Here is an 18,979-nt window from a genome sequence, read left to right as displayed (position 1 = left end):
GTTCCTATTTCATTTTCTTGCCCTGGGCAGTAGGACAGTGTTAGACTTGTGAAATTTGACCAATGGGAGGCCCAACAGGAATAGTTGAATGTTGGTGAGTTTGTTAATAGCCTTTTTTATATCACTACAATACAAGTTTGCCTCAGGTTAAAAACATTGGCTGTCTCAAACCAGTTTCAAATAGCTATTTGTCTGGATCACAAAACTGCCATTGAGTCTGACACAGAGGTTCATTGATATAGAACCCAACATTTCTAAGATATGAGCTTTCAGTGAGATGGAGGACTGACGTCTGCCATGTGTGAACTTCCATTTATAATCTTTTAATAATGTGTCTATTCAGTTTTGCTTGTTCTAGTGCACTTCTGTAACAAAAATCAGTGAATTTTCTGTCTTGTCTGCCTAATTTTTTTCTTTATATCTAAAGCAAACTGGATAATACTTCTGTTTAATGACTTCTTCCATTATTTAGAGGTGATAAAATGCAGTAGTCAGAATCCTCAGTATGCAGCAAGATTAAAACCTTTCAGAAATAAAAGACCTGAAAAAGTTGTATGGAGTTGAATGCTACCTTGAAGAGACAGGGGAAATATGGGAAAGAGAATGCGAAGAAGGTGAAGCTAGAACTTGTTCTTGGTTTTTGCTGGCAGGAGTGAGGTATGCTGATCTCTCACCTGGGAGAGAATCAGAAAAGGCTGAACGCTGCCTGTCCCTTTGCTAGAATGTGACAGCTGTCAACGTGCAGTTCTCAGCGGGTTATAGTTGATTTATTTTATAGTTTTAAAAAAAAATTGAAGTGTTTCAACAACCTTAAAAATAAACAATTCTACACAAAGTGGTATAACTAGTGCCAATAGAAAAGACAAGCTAAAATAGATTGCATTGTTTTTGAGAACTAGTTGAGATTCATGTGGCTTATTCCTATGAAAAGTGACAAGGCAGTTGGATTGATATACACCCTATACATATAAATATTATATATGCATATAAATGCATGGGTTGAAATGCCAAATGAAACTTACTGTTAGAGGTGATCATTAAAGAAAGAAAGGTTCAGGGTAGATATATATATGTGTGTGTGTGTGTGTTGGTCCTACTGAAGAAAACTGAGCTGACAGTCGGGTGCTGCAGTATTTCTCAATATATGATCATTACTGAGCTACAGCTCAGGTCTCAGCTGTTGGTCCTTCATCTTTCTCCCAAATCAAAACAGTAGAAGGTATAAATGAAGTCTTGCCTTTGCCACTTACCTGGTCTTTTCAAGCAGTAGCTTTGAATGCTGTGAGATTCTTTCTACTGTTCTGTTCTTTCTTTAGCTCTTCATGCAGGAGGAAAAAAGAAAACTTTTTACATGCTCTCCTAGGTGGGTCTTTGGTTTTGTTTTTATCTGATGGGGGAAATAAGTCTTTTGAAACACCTGGTGTCTTCTTTCTTGAGCTCTGTTTCCTTTAATTTCATATAGCCTCCTCTTGAGACTAATTCTATCTAACAGCAGCAAGGCTTGTCATCGGCAAATGGTGACTTATCTCCTCATTTAGTCTAAACCATTCTATCTTCTGAGTGTTATTTAAAGCTGTCTTTTTCTTCAGTGACAAAAATAAATTACTTTTATTTGGTTACCTATGCCTCTACTGTGCTATAGAAAAGGAAATGGAATCCTCCTGTTCTTGCTTTACATTGTTGGCCCAATTGAGTTTCCATTCAGGAATCTTAGTACTGAGCAAGTATCACCCTTTATTTGCTTTACAGAAAGAGCTAACCAAAGGAAGGATATGAGGCCAATGGGATTATTTTTTTTACAGCAGTCTTTTTTCTTTTTTTTTTTTTTAATCTATAGAATATCCTAAAGTTCATAATTTGATTACTTCAAAAACCTACAGCTTGCTGCTTAGTTCTGAAGTTGGGCCTGCAAAGTTGTCATATTGGTCTTCTCTAGCTGGATATTGCCAGCAGTTTTGCAGTTTTGCATCTAAGTCTGAAACACAACTTTTGACAGACTGACTTCTATTTTTATCAGGAATAGTCTGTCTCTTAGGTAGAAAAGTGTCCTCAGAAAATAAATGACTGACTATAGAGGTAACATGATTAATGAAAATATGTAGTATTTTAGGTTTCTTCCTTGCTTTGCTTGCTATTAGGTTTCTATAAGAAGGCATTATTAAAGCTAAAATGTATATTTTCCTTAAGATTGAGGAAGATTATTTTCTGATGGAGAAAAGCATTTTTCAAATCGGATTATTCAAGGATTTTTGGTTTTGTGAGGTAAAAAGTAGAGTAAAAAGGAAACTTGGTGTTCTGTCTTAAAACAGTTCCTTCTTGTGGTGGTTGAAGCCCGAGTGCTTTTAGAAGCCTGAGTGCTGTTATACTTGTGCAGTATGATAAAACTCTAGGCTTTATAATGTTAAAGATGCACAAATGTTTTGGTTCAGTTCTTGATCTCCAGTCTCTTCTACATAAACTCTCTGAGAGTGTACTTTCTCAGCTATGGATAAAGTTGTCTTCCTTAGTCCTAGCAGAATTATCTGTCAGTTTCTGATGCTACTCATTCAAACTCATTTCTTTGGTGATCATCATCAGAACTTAATTTGCTATTGCTTTCTCTACTTATTTCCAACACTTATTCTTTAGAATTTTCAGAAATGCTTTTGATATGTTAGCCTGAACCCTGAAAGGCAGCATGAAGACCTCCAGCAAAATTATTCCTTGTCATTGCTTGATATCGAAAGATTTCTCATTCATTAATTTTATGTCTGTTTTACATCGATATTCAGGTCACTAAAAGATACACCCTCATTGCTAGGTTGGATCTGAAGACTTTATACTCCCTGCAAAAAGGACTAACAATTAATTTTTACTATTTGCATGAACTGAAAATAGAGCTATTTCACCAGTGTATGAGAACATTCATAAATACCACCTCATTTTTGAAAGGTTCAGGAACTCATTGCCATAAAACCAGATGGCAGATTGGACAACTGCCTAATCTCTGGGTAAAACTTTGAAAGTACTTCAGTTTTCACTGTGAATTAGATGGTTGTAGAGTTATTTTATTAGGCTACCTGAGACTTAGTCAATAGAGCCTTCAGGATTATGACAAAATGCTAGTCACTCATGCATCATTCTCCTTATTTATCGCATTTCAAAAAAGCTTCAAAGAACAATCGAGAACATGCTTTTGAAGCTAAGGATCATGTCTTCTGCATTGCAAGTGACTTAAGCTTTCTTAGATGATCAGTGATCAAGTAGTGAAAAGAAGACCACGCGCAATGAAGAAAGGTTTCAGGACCTTGGGACGACTGGTCAAGGGGTCAGGAGCACAAGTCTCCTCTATCCCTCCAGGTGTGGGGAATGATGAAGGGCTCAACAGGAGGAGCCAGCAGACCAATGCCTGGCTCCAAGCCTGGTGCTACCAGCAGGACTTAAGGTTCTTTGATCACAACTTGATTTACAAGACACCAGGCCTGCTGGTAACAGATGGGAATAGCTTATCTCGCAGGGGGAAAAGCGTTCTAGGATGAGTTAACAGGGTTCATTGAGAGAGCTTTAAACTAGATTCAAAGGGGGATGGGGGATGTAACTGGGCTTGCTAGAAAGGTGCCTGGGTGTAGTAGCTCAGCACTTGTGGGACAGCGGGCTGGTATTTTTGAGAGCCAGAAGGCCTACCCCTACCAAGGGTGGAAACTACATGCTCAACTTTCTCTCTGAAATGCTTCCACACCAATGCATGCAGCGTAGGGAAACAACAGGAAGAACTGGAGATCTGTGTATGGTCAGAGGGCCATGACCTCATTGCAATTACTGAGACATGGTGGGATAACTCACACGACTGGAATGCTGTCCTTTTTAGGAAAGGCAGGCCGGAAAGGCCAGGTGGTGGAGTTGCTCTTTCTGTGAGAAAACAACTGGATTGTATTGGGCTCTCCCTGGGGGCAGATGAAGAGAGAGTTGAGAGCTTGTGGGTGAGAATTAAGGGGCAGGCCCATATGAGAGACACTCTTGTGGGTGTTTATTACAGGCCACCTGATCAGGATGGGGGAGTTGATGAGCCCTTTGACAGACAGCTGAAAGTAGCCTTGCAGTCACAGGCCTTGGTTCTCATGGAGGACTTCAATCACTGTGAGATCTGCTGGGAAGGCTACGCAGCTGGGCATGTACAGTCCAGGAGGTTCCTCTGGTGTATTAATGATAACTTTTTGACTCAGGTAGTGGAGAAGCCAATAAAGAGAGGTGTACTACTGGACCTATTTCTGACAAACAAAGAGTGACTGGTGAAGGACATTAAGGTTGGGTGCAGCCTTGGCTATAATGATCATGAAAAGATAGAGTTCAGGATCGTGGGCAGTATACTCAAAATGGCAAGTAGCATTGCAACCTTGGACTTCAAGAAAGCTAACTTTGACCTCTTCAAGAAACTGCTTGGAGAAATCTCATGGGTTAGGGCCCTGGATGGTAGGGGGGCTCAAGAGATCTGGTTCAAACCAGCTCCTTCTCCAAGCTCAGGATCGGTGCATCCCTAAGAGCAAGAAATCAGGCAAGGGAAGCATAACCTCCCTTGACTTGATGGTCACACTTACCCTGATGCACCCCAGGATGCCATTGGCCACAAGGGCACATTGATGGTTCAGGGTCACTCTGTTGTCCACCAGGTCTCCCAGGTCTTTTTCCCCAGAGCTGCTCTCCAGCAGGTCAGCCCCCAACCCATACTCGTGCAGGGAGTTATTCCTCCCCAGGTGCAGCACCCTACACTTGTCCTTGTTGAATTTCATCAGGTTCCTCTCTGCCCAACTCTCCAGCCTGTCCAGGTCTCGCTGTATGGTGGCACAGCCTTCTGGCATGTCAGCCACCCCCTCCCAGTTTTGTATCATCAGAAAACTTGCTGAGGGTACATTCCATCCCTTCATGCAGGTCATGGATGAAAATATTGAAGAGGACTGGACCCAGTACTGACCCCTGGGGAGCACCACTTCTTTCCTGTGGGGGTGGCAGAGCCCTGGAACAGGCTGCTTTGAGAGGTGGTGGAGTCTCTGTCTCTGGAGATATCTAAAACCCACCTGGAGACATTCCTGTGCAACCTGCTCTTTGTAACTCTGCTCTGGCAGCAGGGCTTGGATTAGATGATCTTCAGAGGTCACTTCCAACCCCATATCATTCTGTGATTCTGTGACCCCTGGAGCAGGTTTTAGAGTAGAATAGTCTATTTCAGTTGGAATGGACCAACAATGATGATCTAGTCCAACTGCCTGACCAGTTCAGGACTGACCAAAAGTTAAAGCATGTTGTTAAGGGCATTGTCCAAATCCCTCTTGCTAGTCTTAGCAAGACATTAAGCAGTGGGCTAAGTTCAGGAGTGTTTGGCCTCCTTTTATATTTGCATATATATGTTCCTTGTAAAAAAATAGAAAAAACCTACGTAGATTATTACTTCAAGAAGAGTGAACTGGTTACTGTTCAGCAACAAATATTACCAGTAGGCACATCCTGTTAGGTTTACAATAAAAAGAATATATTTATTTAAAACAAATAACATCAGCAACTATGTATAACATCATATTTGCCATACAATGAAAAAAATCTTGTATTCATACAGTTGAGAGAAGATAGAGCTTGTATATCACTGTGTCCCAGGTTTTTTCTGTGCCTACAGGGAATAAATTATGTTAAATCAAGTGATAAATGAATTACCTATGGCAGGTAACTTAAAAGTAGGGAGGTTAATGGCTGATAAATCATAAGGAGACTTGTGACATATGAAACTCAATTTCAAAGGGAGTTTAAAAAAAATCATAGTGTTCAAGAAGCTTTAGAGATAAATGTGTCTAACTTTTGCTAACTAGCTTATGAAGTCTCTAGCAGTTTTATTGTGATATTTTTTCCTTACTTGTCATAATCATATTTCTGCAGTCCTGCAGGAGAGGAGTCAATTGGTGTGCTGATCTTCGTCATTAAGGGAGCCTGAAAATGGGATGGAACTGTAATAAACCTGTTTTAATTTGTGTTTTCATCCTGCAAACATATGTGTAATTTCATGCACATAGTATGGTTTAAATTTGATCAAGCTTCTGTGAATATTTATTATTGTTTGACTTCTTGAAGAGAAACGGATGTTTACAAAGGTGGCTTCCAGTGGCTCAAGATAATATTTCAGTCTTTGCTGCAGTAGTTCAGGTAATGGTTTCTTGAAATTATATTGAGGTCCAGCTGAAATGTTTGTGTTTTCTCACTCATTTATTTCTCTTTGTGTGTTGCTCTAGATCGGCAACACTGCTTTTCAAGTTAATTACTGCTATAGGTGCTAGTAATGTAGTGTATGGACAGCAGTCACCTGTGTTTTACGTAGCCACATGGAAAGCCAAAACATAAGGCTGTTTGCAGGTGGCCTGGAGACTGCTGTAAATGTATTGTATAATTTCTTTTTTAAACAAACGCGTATCTCCTATCAAAGAAGATCTCAAAAAACCTGAAAAGAGGTTTGTGTACAGCAGCCAAAGGTGATCATTAGAAGTCAGAAAATATGCAAAAAGCTTACAAAAGTCTGAAAAACTATCAAATTTTTTTCCAAATCTGTCAGAACACAGAGATGCTGCCCAAAGCCTGCAATGATTGCAGGTGAAGAAAATACAAAAGAGGTTTTCAAAGAAAGCTGTAACAGAAAAACTGTTTAATTTTTTAACCCATTTTCATCTTGTAGGACCTTTAGAAGACTCTTACATTGCAACTCTTCTTTATCAGGAGTTATCAAAAATTTCCAGGACCAGATGGTGAAACAGCATTTATAAAAGAAGCAATTACTTAGAGTAATATTCTTTAGTCTGGAAGAGAATGCCCTGAGGGAGAAGGTATGCTAGAAATCTGTGAAGCATTCCATGGCAGCAGCCACGGCGTATTTGCCAGCCCTCCTAAATGAAGTGGGTGGCAGCAATGAGATGAATGCAGGTGGACTCAAACAAGAGGAGAGGCTGAGGGAGCTGGGGGTGTTCAGTCTGAAGAAGAGGAGGCTGAGGGGAGACCTTCTCGTGCTCTATAACTATCTGAAGGGGGGTGTAGAGAAGCGGGGGTTGGTCTTGTCTCCCAAGTCACAGGAGACAGGACAAGGGGAAATGGCCTCAAGTTGCTCCAGGGGAGGTTTAGATTGGAGATTAGGAAAAATTTCTTCAGGGAAAGGGTTATCCAGCATTGGAATGGGCTGCCCAGGGAAGTGGTTGAGGCACCATCCCTGGAGGTGTTCAAAAGACAGGTTGACATGATCCTCAGGAATATGGTTTAGTGGTTTTTTTGGTTGTTTTGTTTTGGTTTGGTTTTTTATTGCTTATTTCTTATTTATTTTTTTTGTTAGAGTTAGGTTGATGGTTGGACTAGATTATCCAACCTAGACGATTCTGAGAGGAAATGCTTCTTTGTTATGCAGTAAACTGTGGACATTCTTGCTGCAAAACATAGATGCAAAAGGTTACGTGTGGATAAAGCTTAGACATATTCATGGAGATAAAACAGTTGACATGAACCATTACAGACAAGAAGCTTACAACTACAAACCACTGAGATTAAAGTGATATGCTAAGTAGAGTTCCTCAATTCAACCTGAATGATATAAAAAAAGGTCCCAAGAAACAAAAAGCTAGTAAAAAGTAGGGACTAGACCACATTCAGTCACAGTGTATGTGATATGTGCTCTTTCCAAGTGCGTTGAGTTTTTGCTTGGTTCCTTGCTCCTTATGTTGTTAATAGCCCTGCTTTTTAGATGATTGTATCTGTGAACCCTTGAGATGTAAACCCATCACCTGATGTTCACCTAAAGGTTGAAACTTTCACTTAGTTGTTAGGTAAATTAAAGGCTATTTGAGAGTTTAAATGCCTGTGAACTTCATCTGTGAGCAGATTATTTGAGAAAATCTGATCTGTAGCTACATTTTTGTGCCCACTTTTTTTAGAAGTCTTTTGGGGAAGATTTTTTTCAGGCAAAGCAAAGTAGCAACTGTAGTTAGAAGGGACAAACTGCAGGTATGGCATTGGTTTAAAATGTTTGGGTTTTTTTCAGCATTTGCTACCAGTTCAAGCTAGAGTATGTTTTGCAATTATTCTACAATGGCTTAGCACTTTTAGCACATTCTGCAGACTAATTTTCTACACATCCAAAGTGCAAAATGAATAAAAAGCTAATATTTAATGTAGCACCTTCCAGTAATTACAGTTATGTGGAAAAGTGTTTAGTCCCTTTCTAATGAAGGAAAGTATTAAAAATAATAGGTCTACTTCCCTTTCATTTTGTTGCTGAAGAGTATTGCTGGTTTTGTTGCATAAAAATAGTGCATTTTAGTTTAGTGCATCTTTGAAAAAAGAAATAAGTAAATATTAAATGTTTTCTCCCAATAATTTTCTCAAGCATTTGCTTGAATTAGTTTATAAAACTTTAAAAAAACACTGAAGCTTTCATTTATGGAACCTTTAAGTGCTTTGAATTGTAAAAGGGTGGAAACATCTATGTGTACAGCAGTCTCAGTAAAAAAAAGAAAAAACTGCAAGCTAAAAATAAGGGTCAGATGAATGTCAAACCCAAGAATTGTCTTACACTATTCCCATAGCTTATCATTTAGTCAGAAATATTTTACAGGAAGTATTAGTTCTATTGTGGTCTGTCTTTTCCAGTTCTGCCAAAGACCTACATTTCTGAACTCAGTGAAATCTCAATACAAAATGTAAATGGTCGTTATTCATAATTGCAATATGCTAAATGCTTTTGCAGTCACTATTCAAAAGCTTTTTTGTCAGCTTTTTTTCTGTAGTGTTTGCAATTATTAGTTCCTATAGAAGCTTAGTTCATTAGCCCTGCCAAGCAGCAGTACAACAGAGACTCTGTGGCGCTTTGTGTGTAGTCTCAGAGCTTTTACTTCCTCTCCTCATCTTTTGATTTGCAGATTTTAAAATCCAGAGTGGATCATTACTATTCTGTGATTTAACTTCCTGTAATGTTCAATGGTCTTAAAATGGTATGCAACAAGCCAAGTAACTTTTGACTGGAACTGACAGAAGCCTGTTTGAATATATTTCACTCATGATCTAAAATTTTAACATCATGGCAGAAGCTGTCCTCAGACTTCACAAGTGCTGCCAGTACTTAGCCTGAATGTTCTAGAAATATGTAGTATCTTTACCTTTTGAATTTTTGTCTGTTTTTCTTTTCACTTTTGAGCCTGGTTATGCCTTTGTGTATTGGAAACCATTCTAGTCTTAGAAGATATCTTGATTTGAAGCTACTGGTATGACTACAACCTTCGAATTTTTTACTGAGAACCATGAACTACCTTAGCCTGTTGCTGAAAGGAAGACTTCAGACTTGTGACTTTTATCAAACATCTCTTTTTTGTGTTGCCATTTTTATTTTTAAAGGACACATTATTTCCATACTGACCTTCTCAGTGATGCATACAATTATGATTTTACCTACGATTCTTGTTACATTTGGTAAATTTTGGCTAAGATTAGTTGTACCCCCTAAGAGCAGATCTGGAGAGCTAGTTTCCTAATGCAACTTGCTTCCTTTGCCCCCATCCTCTTTAAAGCTGATACTGTAGAGCAGTCTTGCCAGCACAGTCTGGATTTTTGTTAACAAGTTACATTTAGTCTTTAACTTAAAAGTATCTTTAGGAGTTGTGAAGAGGGAGTTTTGTTGTGGTTTCTTTCTTTCTTTTGGATCTTCCTTGAAATGCATGCTATTTATCAGCTATAAATATTATTATCCTGTAATGCAACAGTTCCTATAATTCAGAAACTATTTTCCTTAGCTAGGTTTAAAACAGGTGGATTGGTTTTGGTTTGGGTTTTTTTTTTTCAGAAATTAAGGAAAATTCATCACTGGAAAAAAAGTCTCATAATTCGTTAAGAAAATTCCTAACTGCCAATACAGTATCAATTTTTGCTTGTCTTCCAGAAAAAGTTATTCACTGCCCTTTCCTGTTTGTTACTTTCCTTATAGCACAATAAAAAAAATCTTAGCGTAATTGTGAGATTGTTTTCATTGAGAGCAATCCCTTCTAGTGAGCATTAGGTATTTTATACTTAGGAATTTGCTTTATTTATTGTGTTTAGTGTCCTGCTCTCCTTTCCCAGAAAGCTTAGGAAGGAAATGTCACTGAAGCGATGTGGTAAGTCGAAACAGCAGATTTGATACATAAGCGTGGGGAATGCCCCACCTAGTGGGTAATCACACACTCATGGTCTCATTGCTCCGGTTCAGACGGGAGACTTCAGGTTACGTTGGACTGTTAACCATGTTTACTGCCAGCTCAGGAAATTTGTTAAACAGCTGGATTTTCTTTCTGCTTTTTCTTGTGGGGTTGATGGTGGTGGTGTTTGGGGAGCTGGGACAGAGTAAAGGTAAAAAGGGGATTTACATTAAAGTTGCAAGTTGGAAAAGACACTGAAGTTCCCAATAAATGTTTTGACATAAGAAATTCATTACAAGCTATGGTGATCGAAATTAACTTCAACACTGGCTTTCCTGGATGTCAGAGAAAAGGAAGTATCTCAACCCTATTTTCTGTGCAGGGAAAAAAAAAAATCTTTCTTTATTCAATATGAGTGTTACTTTTTCTTAGTTGCTTTTTCTCTCTTCCTGACCCCCCTTTTTCCCAGTAAGTAGATTAATTATTTTTTTTTGCTGCTGCTTTTGTTAACCCTAGCATTTCTATAAATAGAACGTTGCTGAATAAATAGAAGTGCAGGATTTGCTGTACAAATGTAACGCATTGCTTACTTTTGCCACGTGATGTAAAAGCACATAAGCAATCTTTAAAATATCATCAGCGGTGAAGCTTGGTGTCAATTATATAGTGGATGATATAGTCTAAAAGCACATTTTCCTATCAAAGCAACTTTTCTACCTATTCCTGATGTTAGGATTAGTATAGGGAGGCTGAAATTGGTTAATCGTTCAGAAGTAGCTTCTGAATTCCCAGGTGTCCCCACATTTCATGGCATTATTTCACCTGGTATTCTGGCATCGCTTGGTCTGCCCAGTGTATATCTATAACTTGTACATTATGATTTTTTCCTCCAGTTCTTAGAGGCATGATAGCTTGCTTTGTTTAATAAAGTCAGTTTGTGGACAGAGGTGTCACTTGTAGATTGTATCAAATACAGGGAATAACTTACTAACATCGAGTGTATTAAAATACCATAATACAATACTGCATTTATACAAAAAGTTCTTTAAATAGAGCTGTATTATGTTTTTAAGAGTTTGGTTTTGTTTCCTTGGGTTTTTTTAACTTTGTTCAATTTTCTGTTATGTCCATTGAGAAATGCCAAATGACACAGCTTACTGAAATGGAGTATTTAATATTTGATATTAATATGGGTGGGGGTAGTGGTACCTTCAGGAAGTGTGATGAAATAACTGTTTTCCCATCACCTTGTCAGTGGGTTTTTTGCTCAGGCTGGCTTCTTAGTTTTATATTCTTTTGCCTGTATAGTTTCACTTATCTGAGGAGAAAAAAAAAAAAGCTAGTCTGTGCCCAGTGTATTTGGGTAGCCCAGTAGGGCTCCTGCCACTGAGTGTTTACACAGACTTGCACTTATCTGGATTATAAATGTTACTGAATTGTGTTCTCTGAATGCAATGTAAAAAAAAGAGAAGCCATCATGGATAAATTACCATTACTCCTAAAGCAGATCTGAAAAAGTATTTTTTTCTTTTTTTTTTTAAGAAGCAGAAAACATCTAAAATTCAGAGGTAGCTGTATTGTATGGCAAATCTAATGCATTAGCGCTAGATTTAAGAAAGTTGTTGCTTGCCCCCATTTTTACTGGAGCTCATCACAAGGGTGTGGGCTTTAAGAGAAGCAGAGGTGGCAAACATGGAGTATTTCTTAAAATTTTTAAGTGTCCTCAGAGACACGTGTTACTGTGCTGTATTGTTTCTGCTCGCTTTCTTTATGCTTGTTAGCACTTAAAAATACTGCTATATATAAAGTTTTTGTTAAACTAATTTTTTCCTTGCTAAGAGGAATGCCACTTCAATCTCCTGATTTCTAAATTAAATATTACTTGCACATGTACAGTTTTATATTTAACTGTAACTGATGAACAACTATAATACTGATTACTGGTGAGGAAGAAAAAAAGGTTCTAGCTGGACCCCACAGGGTAGTGTTTTTTTCTTGTTTTGGGAGTTTTTTTCAACAAGCGTATCCCCCAAAGCAGGACTGTTCCTCCTGTTCTGTTTTAATTAAACCACCTTTCCGGTAAGCTAAAAAGTTAAAAATAGTGCAAGCTATATCCCTGGTGTTCTTTTTGGCTAGAGAGGAGAATTGGTAGCATGTTTAATGCCTTTTTTTGAACTTCATGCAGGCACACATCTATTCTTTGGGTGCAACGCTGAAAGCAGCAATAGAATATATAGTAGAACCTGAGACAGAATCAGAATTTGGGCAAGATCTGCATACACTACTGGAACAAATGCAAGAAGAGAATCCTGAAAATAGACCAGACATTGAGGTAAAACTGCCCTACATACTTTTCTGTTTTAAAAAAATTGACAAAAGTATTTGTGTGTGTGTGCCAATTAATTGAGAGATGATCTTCGTATGTAATATGCTCAGATTTTGCAAGAAAGCTGAGACTTTCCCAAACTCAGCAGAAACTCTTCTTTCTTCCTACTCTAGTGGAGATAAAACCTGAAAAGGTGACGTAGATGTTTTATGATTATTTGATTTTTCAGAAGATTGGGTGAATGCACTTGTGGATCTAAATTTTCTCATTAACTGTTTATTCCTGTTTGATATCTAGTTTACAGAGGCAGAGTCATTAGAAGCAAGAGCACAGGCATTTTGCTGTGGAATTTGTATGGTGGCTCAGATGATGATTGCACTGCATTTAAGAAGGGGACAGAGGGAGCCGTGCCCCTGGAAACTACTGTTTCTTGGCATGGTCAAAGCAGTGTTGTCCAAAGAATTATTACTAACTAGTTTTCTCTAAATATAAAGATGTTTAATGGTATTTGAGTAGGTATCTTAATGTATCTTTTGTATTTTATTCCATTTAGCCTCTTATTTTACCTTTAATTTTAGGATTAGAATAGGATTTTTCAAGATAATGTTTTCAAAGAATGTAAATTTGAAAGGTTGGTTACCTAATACAGTGTTGTTTGACATTGGTGAGTGAAAGCTTGGCTTTAATGCACTGTTTGTGCACACTTTGAGACTGTAGTTATAGAATAACAGTTGTCTCAATGTGACACTTCTTGGATTCAGTTCTGCTTCAGAATAATGCTGTCTACTTTTCTTTTTGCTGTTTTTTGGTTGTTTTTTTTTTTTTTCCCTGAGCTCATAGTGTATATTTTAAATGCTATAGCACCTATAATCACTACTTTGCAAAAAGAGAGCAGCAACAGAAGAATTAATAGATTCATTTTTATAAAGCAAATAATATTGGCTCCCTGGTTGAGGACTACCCAGGGAGGAGACCATTCCTGACATAGAGCCTGCTTGATCAACTCCTGTATTTCTATTTGCTTTTGAGCGTAGTCAAGCAAAGGATAATATAGGACTCCTACCATCTCCAATTGGTCTGTAGTCCCCAAAAGCTATTGTTGACTACTTTACATAACCCCCAAAACAGTGTGGGTCAAGGCTGGTCTAGGGTAATACATGACAGTTGCTTTGGGACTGTCTACTCTCTTTTCCATTTCTCTTTCATTGGGCCTTTTCTTGGATGGAAGGAAGTTGGGGGGAGCTATGTGGAGGGAAAACCCATAGGCTTTCCTAGGCATTTCATTAGACTCCAGCACAGCTAGATAAATGTTCCACTTTTTCCTGTCCTTCCTCAATCTGATATAGGAGCCAACAGAGCTATTTTCTTCCTTCCATTCACAATAGCAGAAGAACAGTTGAGCATTAGAGAAGGAAGAGCAGCTTCTCAGAGCTGTACAAGCTCTCATCAGTGTTTATCCTAGGACCAGTTCCTGAGGAAACAGTTCTAATGCCATCAAATAATGCTCATTAGAGATATGTAGTGCTGTTTCTTACTGTGATCTGGTAATAATTGTTTTCTTTAATTGAGAATAATTTTTTACAATAAGTAAAAATAAATTTTTTTAATATCCAGGATTTACTTTTAATATAATTCCAGTAATAAAAACATTTATCATCCTACCTATGTCACTGGTTTCGAGTGAACCACTGTCTGTTTACAAATAATCCAAGCTCTAACTTTCTAAATTTTCAGTATGTTTTTCATAAAGGATAACATTTAAGATTAAGTTTTATCAGTTGTTCTTAATGCTCTAATTCATGCTATTAAGTAATTTCATGATGGCTCATAGTAAAAATGAGAAATTAATTCAGCAACATAATAGAAACATGCAGTATAATGAACAGTGCAAGAAAAACCTCCAGTGTAGCATTGTATAAATTCAAATGTAATATGTCGATTAACATGATTCACTTTAGTCAAAATTCACAAATCTGTTCATTATTAAGTAAGTATTTAACACTAATTTTCTCCAGAGTATTTTGTCATTATGTGAAGAAAAAATGAAGATTGCTTCATCAAGTAATATTTGTCAAAGCCTGTCTGCTGTTGGAAGAAGGGTTCTTTCAATTGAATCATTTGGTGCTTCTCAAGGTAACCTTAAAATGTACTTAGTCAAGAATTTTAGATTGCTTGACGTATCTAGTGACTTCTAAAATTTAATGTTTCTGTACTTTCCTGTTATAGGTTCCTTTCTAGATAGAAAAAAGTCATTATTAAATATTAGGTGGTTTGGGATGGGGAACAGGGGGCATACAACCCTTAATGAACACGGTTAATATATTTAGATTGTCCTTTATGATTAAAAGTGACTTGTCCAGAAGTAATTAATTTGTGTAACATACTGAAGATAGCTAACTGCAGTGGCAGAAAAAGCAGTATAAAGGTTTAGTAGGAAAGATTAGAAGGTTTAAATACACATTTAACCTAAGCATCTGTTTTTGCATCTAGATGTCTGTGATAACATGTGGAAGGGAAGAATGTGTCAGAGAAGTTTGGGATCTAGATTATATTCAGATGAGAGAAACAACATAGCAGGTGATTCATCTGCAGTAGAAGATGTAACAGCTACCTGTCATAAGGACTCTTCTTCAGTTACTATGGTGACTGGCAGAGAAAGTGGTTTAAAGGATACGCAAATTGATCTGGATAATGAGAAAACTCAACATTCTCAACTTGTAACTCAAGCTAAAAAGAACAAGGAAGAAGGCAAACACGCAGTGTATACTGACAATTGTGCTAGTGTTGCTTTGGATATAAAATCATGTGTTACTGACCTCGAGAGAGATGGAATTTTTAAGAAAGGTTCTTTGAGAAAAATTAAAACCGTTCCAAAGCTACCACTTGAACCTGCAGATACAAATAACTTTTTTACTCCTGTAACCAACAGTGGACCACTAGCTAGACAGAATCACTTGCTAACACAAGAATCACTACGTCTAGACAATAATAATGAGGTTGCTTTTTCAAAGGGAAATCTTAGTTCATTTGCTATTTGTAGTCCACCAAAAATAGAACCAAAGAATCACCAGGTTAATGATCTTCATGTAGAAGCTACGTGTGTATGCACACAGGTGTCTGGCATGAATCTAGAAGAGCGTATGTCACTTATTAATGGTAAAAAGATAGGTTTTGCTTCATCTGATCACAAAGACGACTGTTCTGATGCTACCTCTGAAATGCCAAATACAGCTGTTATGCTAAAGGGCCCAAGTCAATCAATTGCTGGAGCAAAAATGCTAGACAATTACATGGCATTGGAAGACTTTTCTGAAACTTTTCAAGGGTCAAATGAAAATTCTATTCTACATTTCAACAAGACTGCTTCAGTGTTAACAACAAAACCCAGTGGGAACAGATACGGATCAAACCTAATTAGTTCTCCAGAATTAAGCAACGGTGCAGTGAGCACAAACAATAATGAAGATAACCTTTGTGGAGGCAGAGGGTCAGAAATCAAAAGTAATGAGCAGGTAGTAAAAATAAAGTCTTCATTATATAGTTGCTGTAGTCACTTATGTGGAGATGAAATGACTTAAATACTGTGTGATTGCTTCCCCCCTCACCCTCTTTAGCATCCTGGAAGATTGAATTTTGCTAGTCTGCACACTTTGAGTTAATATTGGAAACATGGTGATCCTTTTTTTCCCTCTTTAAAAGTAAAGTGCTACAGTGAAATTTATGCTATTGCAAAGTCAGCAGTCATTTTAAATTTTGGTTTTTTACAAATGTAGTTTATTCACTGGTATGTTAGAACAGCATACTTAATAGTTGATTACATTTGTAAGAGAACACTACCAAAGCATATGTAGACTTTTAACTCTTTATGTTACTGTCAGTGCATAAAGCTCACTACCTTGCAGTGGGCCTCCCAGGTACTTCAGAAAATTGCAGTGTTTCTGACTGTAAACCTGACCTCATTGAAATCAGTGGCAACATCCCATCTGTTTCAGGAGGTGAAAAGGTTCCACTGTTTTAACTTATGTGTGCATTTACGATTTTGAAAATTGTACATATGCTGTATCTATTCTGTGTTCTTAAATTACTGCCTCCGTGTTTGTTGTATTTCATGATAGAATTCAAATATGTGCACAATATGATGGATATGTTGTGTCAAGAATTATAATTGGGCAAATAAGGAGGAGAGCTGATTATTAGACTACTAGAATATGTTGATAGGTAATTGCAGTATGGTCTCTACTCAAGTTACATATTCTCAGGGTGGACAAGTTTGGTCTCTGACTAGATGGTTTTCTTGTGTGCCACATTCAAAAGTGGTGTAAACAATCCATGGGATAGGAGAGCTGCTGCCTAAAAATGTAGGATGACTGATATTTCTCCAGCCTTGCTGTGACTTGATAAAAATGAGCAGCACAAACTTCACACATTTAATTTCCAGAAATTATGCTTAGATGAAGATGTTGGGCTTTTTCTTGTCTACTGATAACTCAACCTTGTTCTCATTGCCTGATAGCCAGTCTTCCAGCCCTCCCATGCCTTGGCTTTTAGGGTTATTTTCAGTCTGCATCCATCCCTCTTTTCACTATGCCCCAACGCCTCCACTGGAATAGTAACCTAGGAATGTCAAGTGTGTAAAGAGCCTTCAATTCATCATAGCTAAAAAAATTAATGCAACATTGAATATTCTAACTGCTTTTTTTTCCCTTTCTAGTCTCTTCTCACCTTAATTGCATGTGTGTTTATTAAATTCATAGTGCAGGAGAATAGTAAATATGGATAAGTAGCACATGGCATGGTTTTGCTCTCTGAGGGAGATTCTATGCATATTGGGTCCTTTATTTAGTTTTTAAATCCTGCAGGTGCATTCTTCAGACTCTGGGAAAAGATCCATTTGTTGTAGACACATCTTCTTTTTCTTTTTTTTTTTCCCCTGCAGCCCCTCCCTTTCCCCCCTTCCTGCTCGGGTCTGTGCAGCCTTAACTACTCAGAGGAGAGCGCAATGTAATAATCAGATTGGTAATCGTTCCGAGGTGTTCTGCTTTTGCTGTGTCATGTGTTACTCTGGATTTACATGAACCTATTTCATTTGGTAGATATGCTTCTATTTCTAGCAAGGATTGTAACAATTTCAGTCACTGACTTCTTGTGAGAAAGCTTGTTAGTATACAGAAATCTAGACATGTCTTAGTACTCAAGCAACAGAAACAACTGTCTTTCATCTTACGTGCAAATCTTTTTTCTGAACAGAGTAGGAATTTATTTGCATGCTTATTTGTCATGGAGAGGAGGGCTAAAATAAGGCTGTGAGACCACTATAAAACCACTACAGCTGGTTTGTTAGCTTTTTTGGGGGTTGGGTGATTTTGTTGTTGGCATTTTTTTTTCATTTCAAGAAACAAAGGTACCACAGTTACGTTACTTGCCTTGAGGTGGAAGTGGGTTTACTGAAGCCTCTGTGTTAACTAGAGAGGTGTGGTGAATAAGCTGCCATCACTTCAGAACAAAAATTGAGTTTATTGATAGGGCTTCTTCTTTAAGGAGGAAAAATTCTGTTGAAACAAGACCATATGCTGTCCTTACTGGATTACCAGGACAACAGTTTAAGTCTGGGTACATGAAGATACTTTTAAGAAAATAATGTCCCTCAGAATGATAGTTTCCCAAAAATCTTGTAGGATTTAAAAGCTGTAACATATGTCTTGTTTGCTTTTCCTTTAGCAGCAATTGACATTGGCACATGGAAAATTAAACCAAAATATGTTTTCAGGTTATTTTGCTATTCTGAAATCTTCATTTTCTTCAAATATTTCATCATCGATTTAAATAAAGTGTTCTTTCAGCCTGAACAGAATTTCATTCTTCCAAATAAGTAGGTTCTTAGTAGATGGGAAGTTACCTTGCTCCCACTGAATTCACAGGACAATCAGAGTTTTATAGCTGTGCTTTCAGTAGAAGAAAGGTTTGATAGACTCATGCTCTATACTTTTTTTTTTAGTAATCAATTCTAACAAATGTTCAGTTTCTGCTTGTTAAAATCCTAAGTTGATCTTACAAAAAAAAAAAGGCACCAACAAACACCCCCCACACACACACCCTACTGCTGTAGGGAGAAAAAAGCGTTTAAATATATCAACGTGTGAACAACACCTGGGTTTCTGAAATGGCTGGCTGTTCTATAAACCACTGAGCTTCTAGCCTGGTAATCTTTGTTTGTTTTCTGAAGGAGGGTCATTCATTTTCAGTAGTCATTGAATTGTATGGCAGACTCCATCATAAGTCTTTTTAGAGGACGTGGTTGGGTTTTTTAAATGTTTTCAGCTTCTTTTTCCTCTTCTGGAAAGCAGATTTTATCCCTTAGGCTTCTGAAACATAGCATTTTCTGTCTGTGTCTTGCCTCCTGACAACTGCAAAAATAAAGCCATAATGAGCTATTGTTTATGTGAAAAAATTACAACTGATGTCTGTACACTTTCAAGTTCCCTTTCATTTTTCT

General features: G+C 37.6%; 1 protein-coding gene across 4 annotated transcripts in view; it reads left to right on the top strand.

Moving 5' to 3' along the window:
- Positions 1-18,979, top strand: part of KNDC1 (kinase non-catalytic C-lobe domain (KIND) containing 1) — a 75,811-nt gene that overhangs the window by 19,927 nt on the left and 36,905 nt on the right. For all 4 annotated transcript variants that reach the window (XM_014959760.1, XM_014959776.1, XM_014959768.1 and 1 more), the window contains exons 4-6: positions 12,346-12,492; positions 14,502-14,619; positions 14,977-15,998. In XM_014959760.1, the coding sequence (XP_014815246.1) occupies positions 12,346-12,492; positions 14,502-14,619; positions 14,977-15,998 (1,287 nt within the window). The remainder of the gene's footprint in view (positions 1-12,345; positions 12,493-14,501; positions 14,620-14,976; positions 15,999-18,979) is intronic.

This window comes from Calidris pugnax, unplaced genomic scaffold (genome assembly GCF_001431845.1).
Source record: "Calidris pugnax isolate Ruff unplaced genomic scaffold, ASM143184v1 scaffold4, whole genome shotgun sequence".
NCBI classification, from domain to species: Eukaryota; Metazoa; Chordata; class Aves; order Charadriiformes; family Scolopacidae; genus Calidris; species Calidris pugnax.
This window is presented reverse-complemented; position numbering and strand designations above follow the sequence as displayed.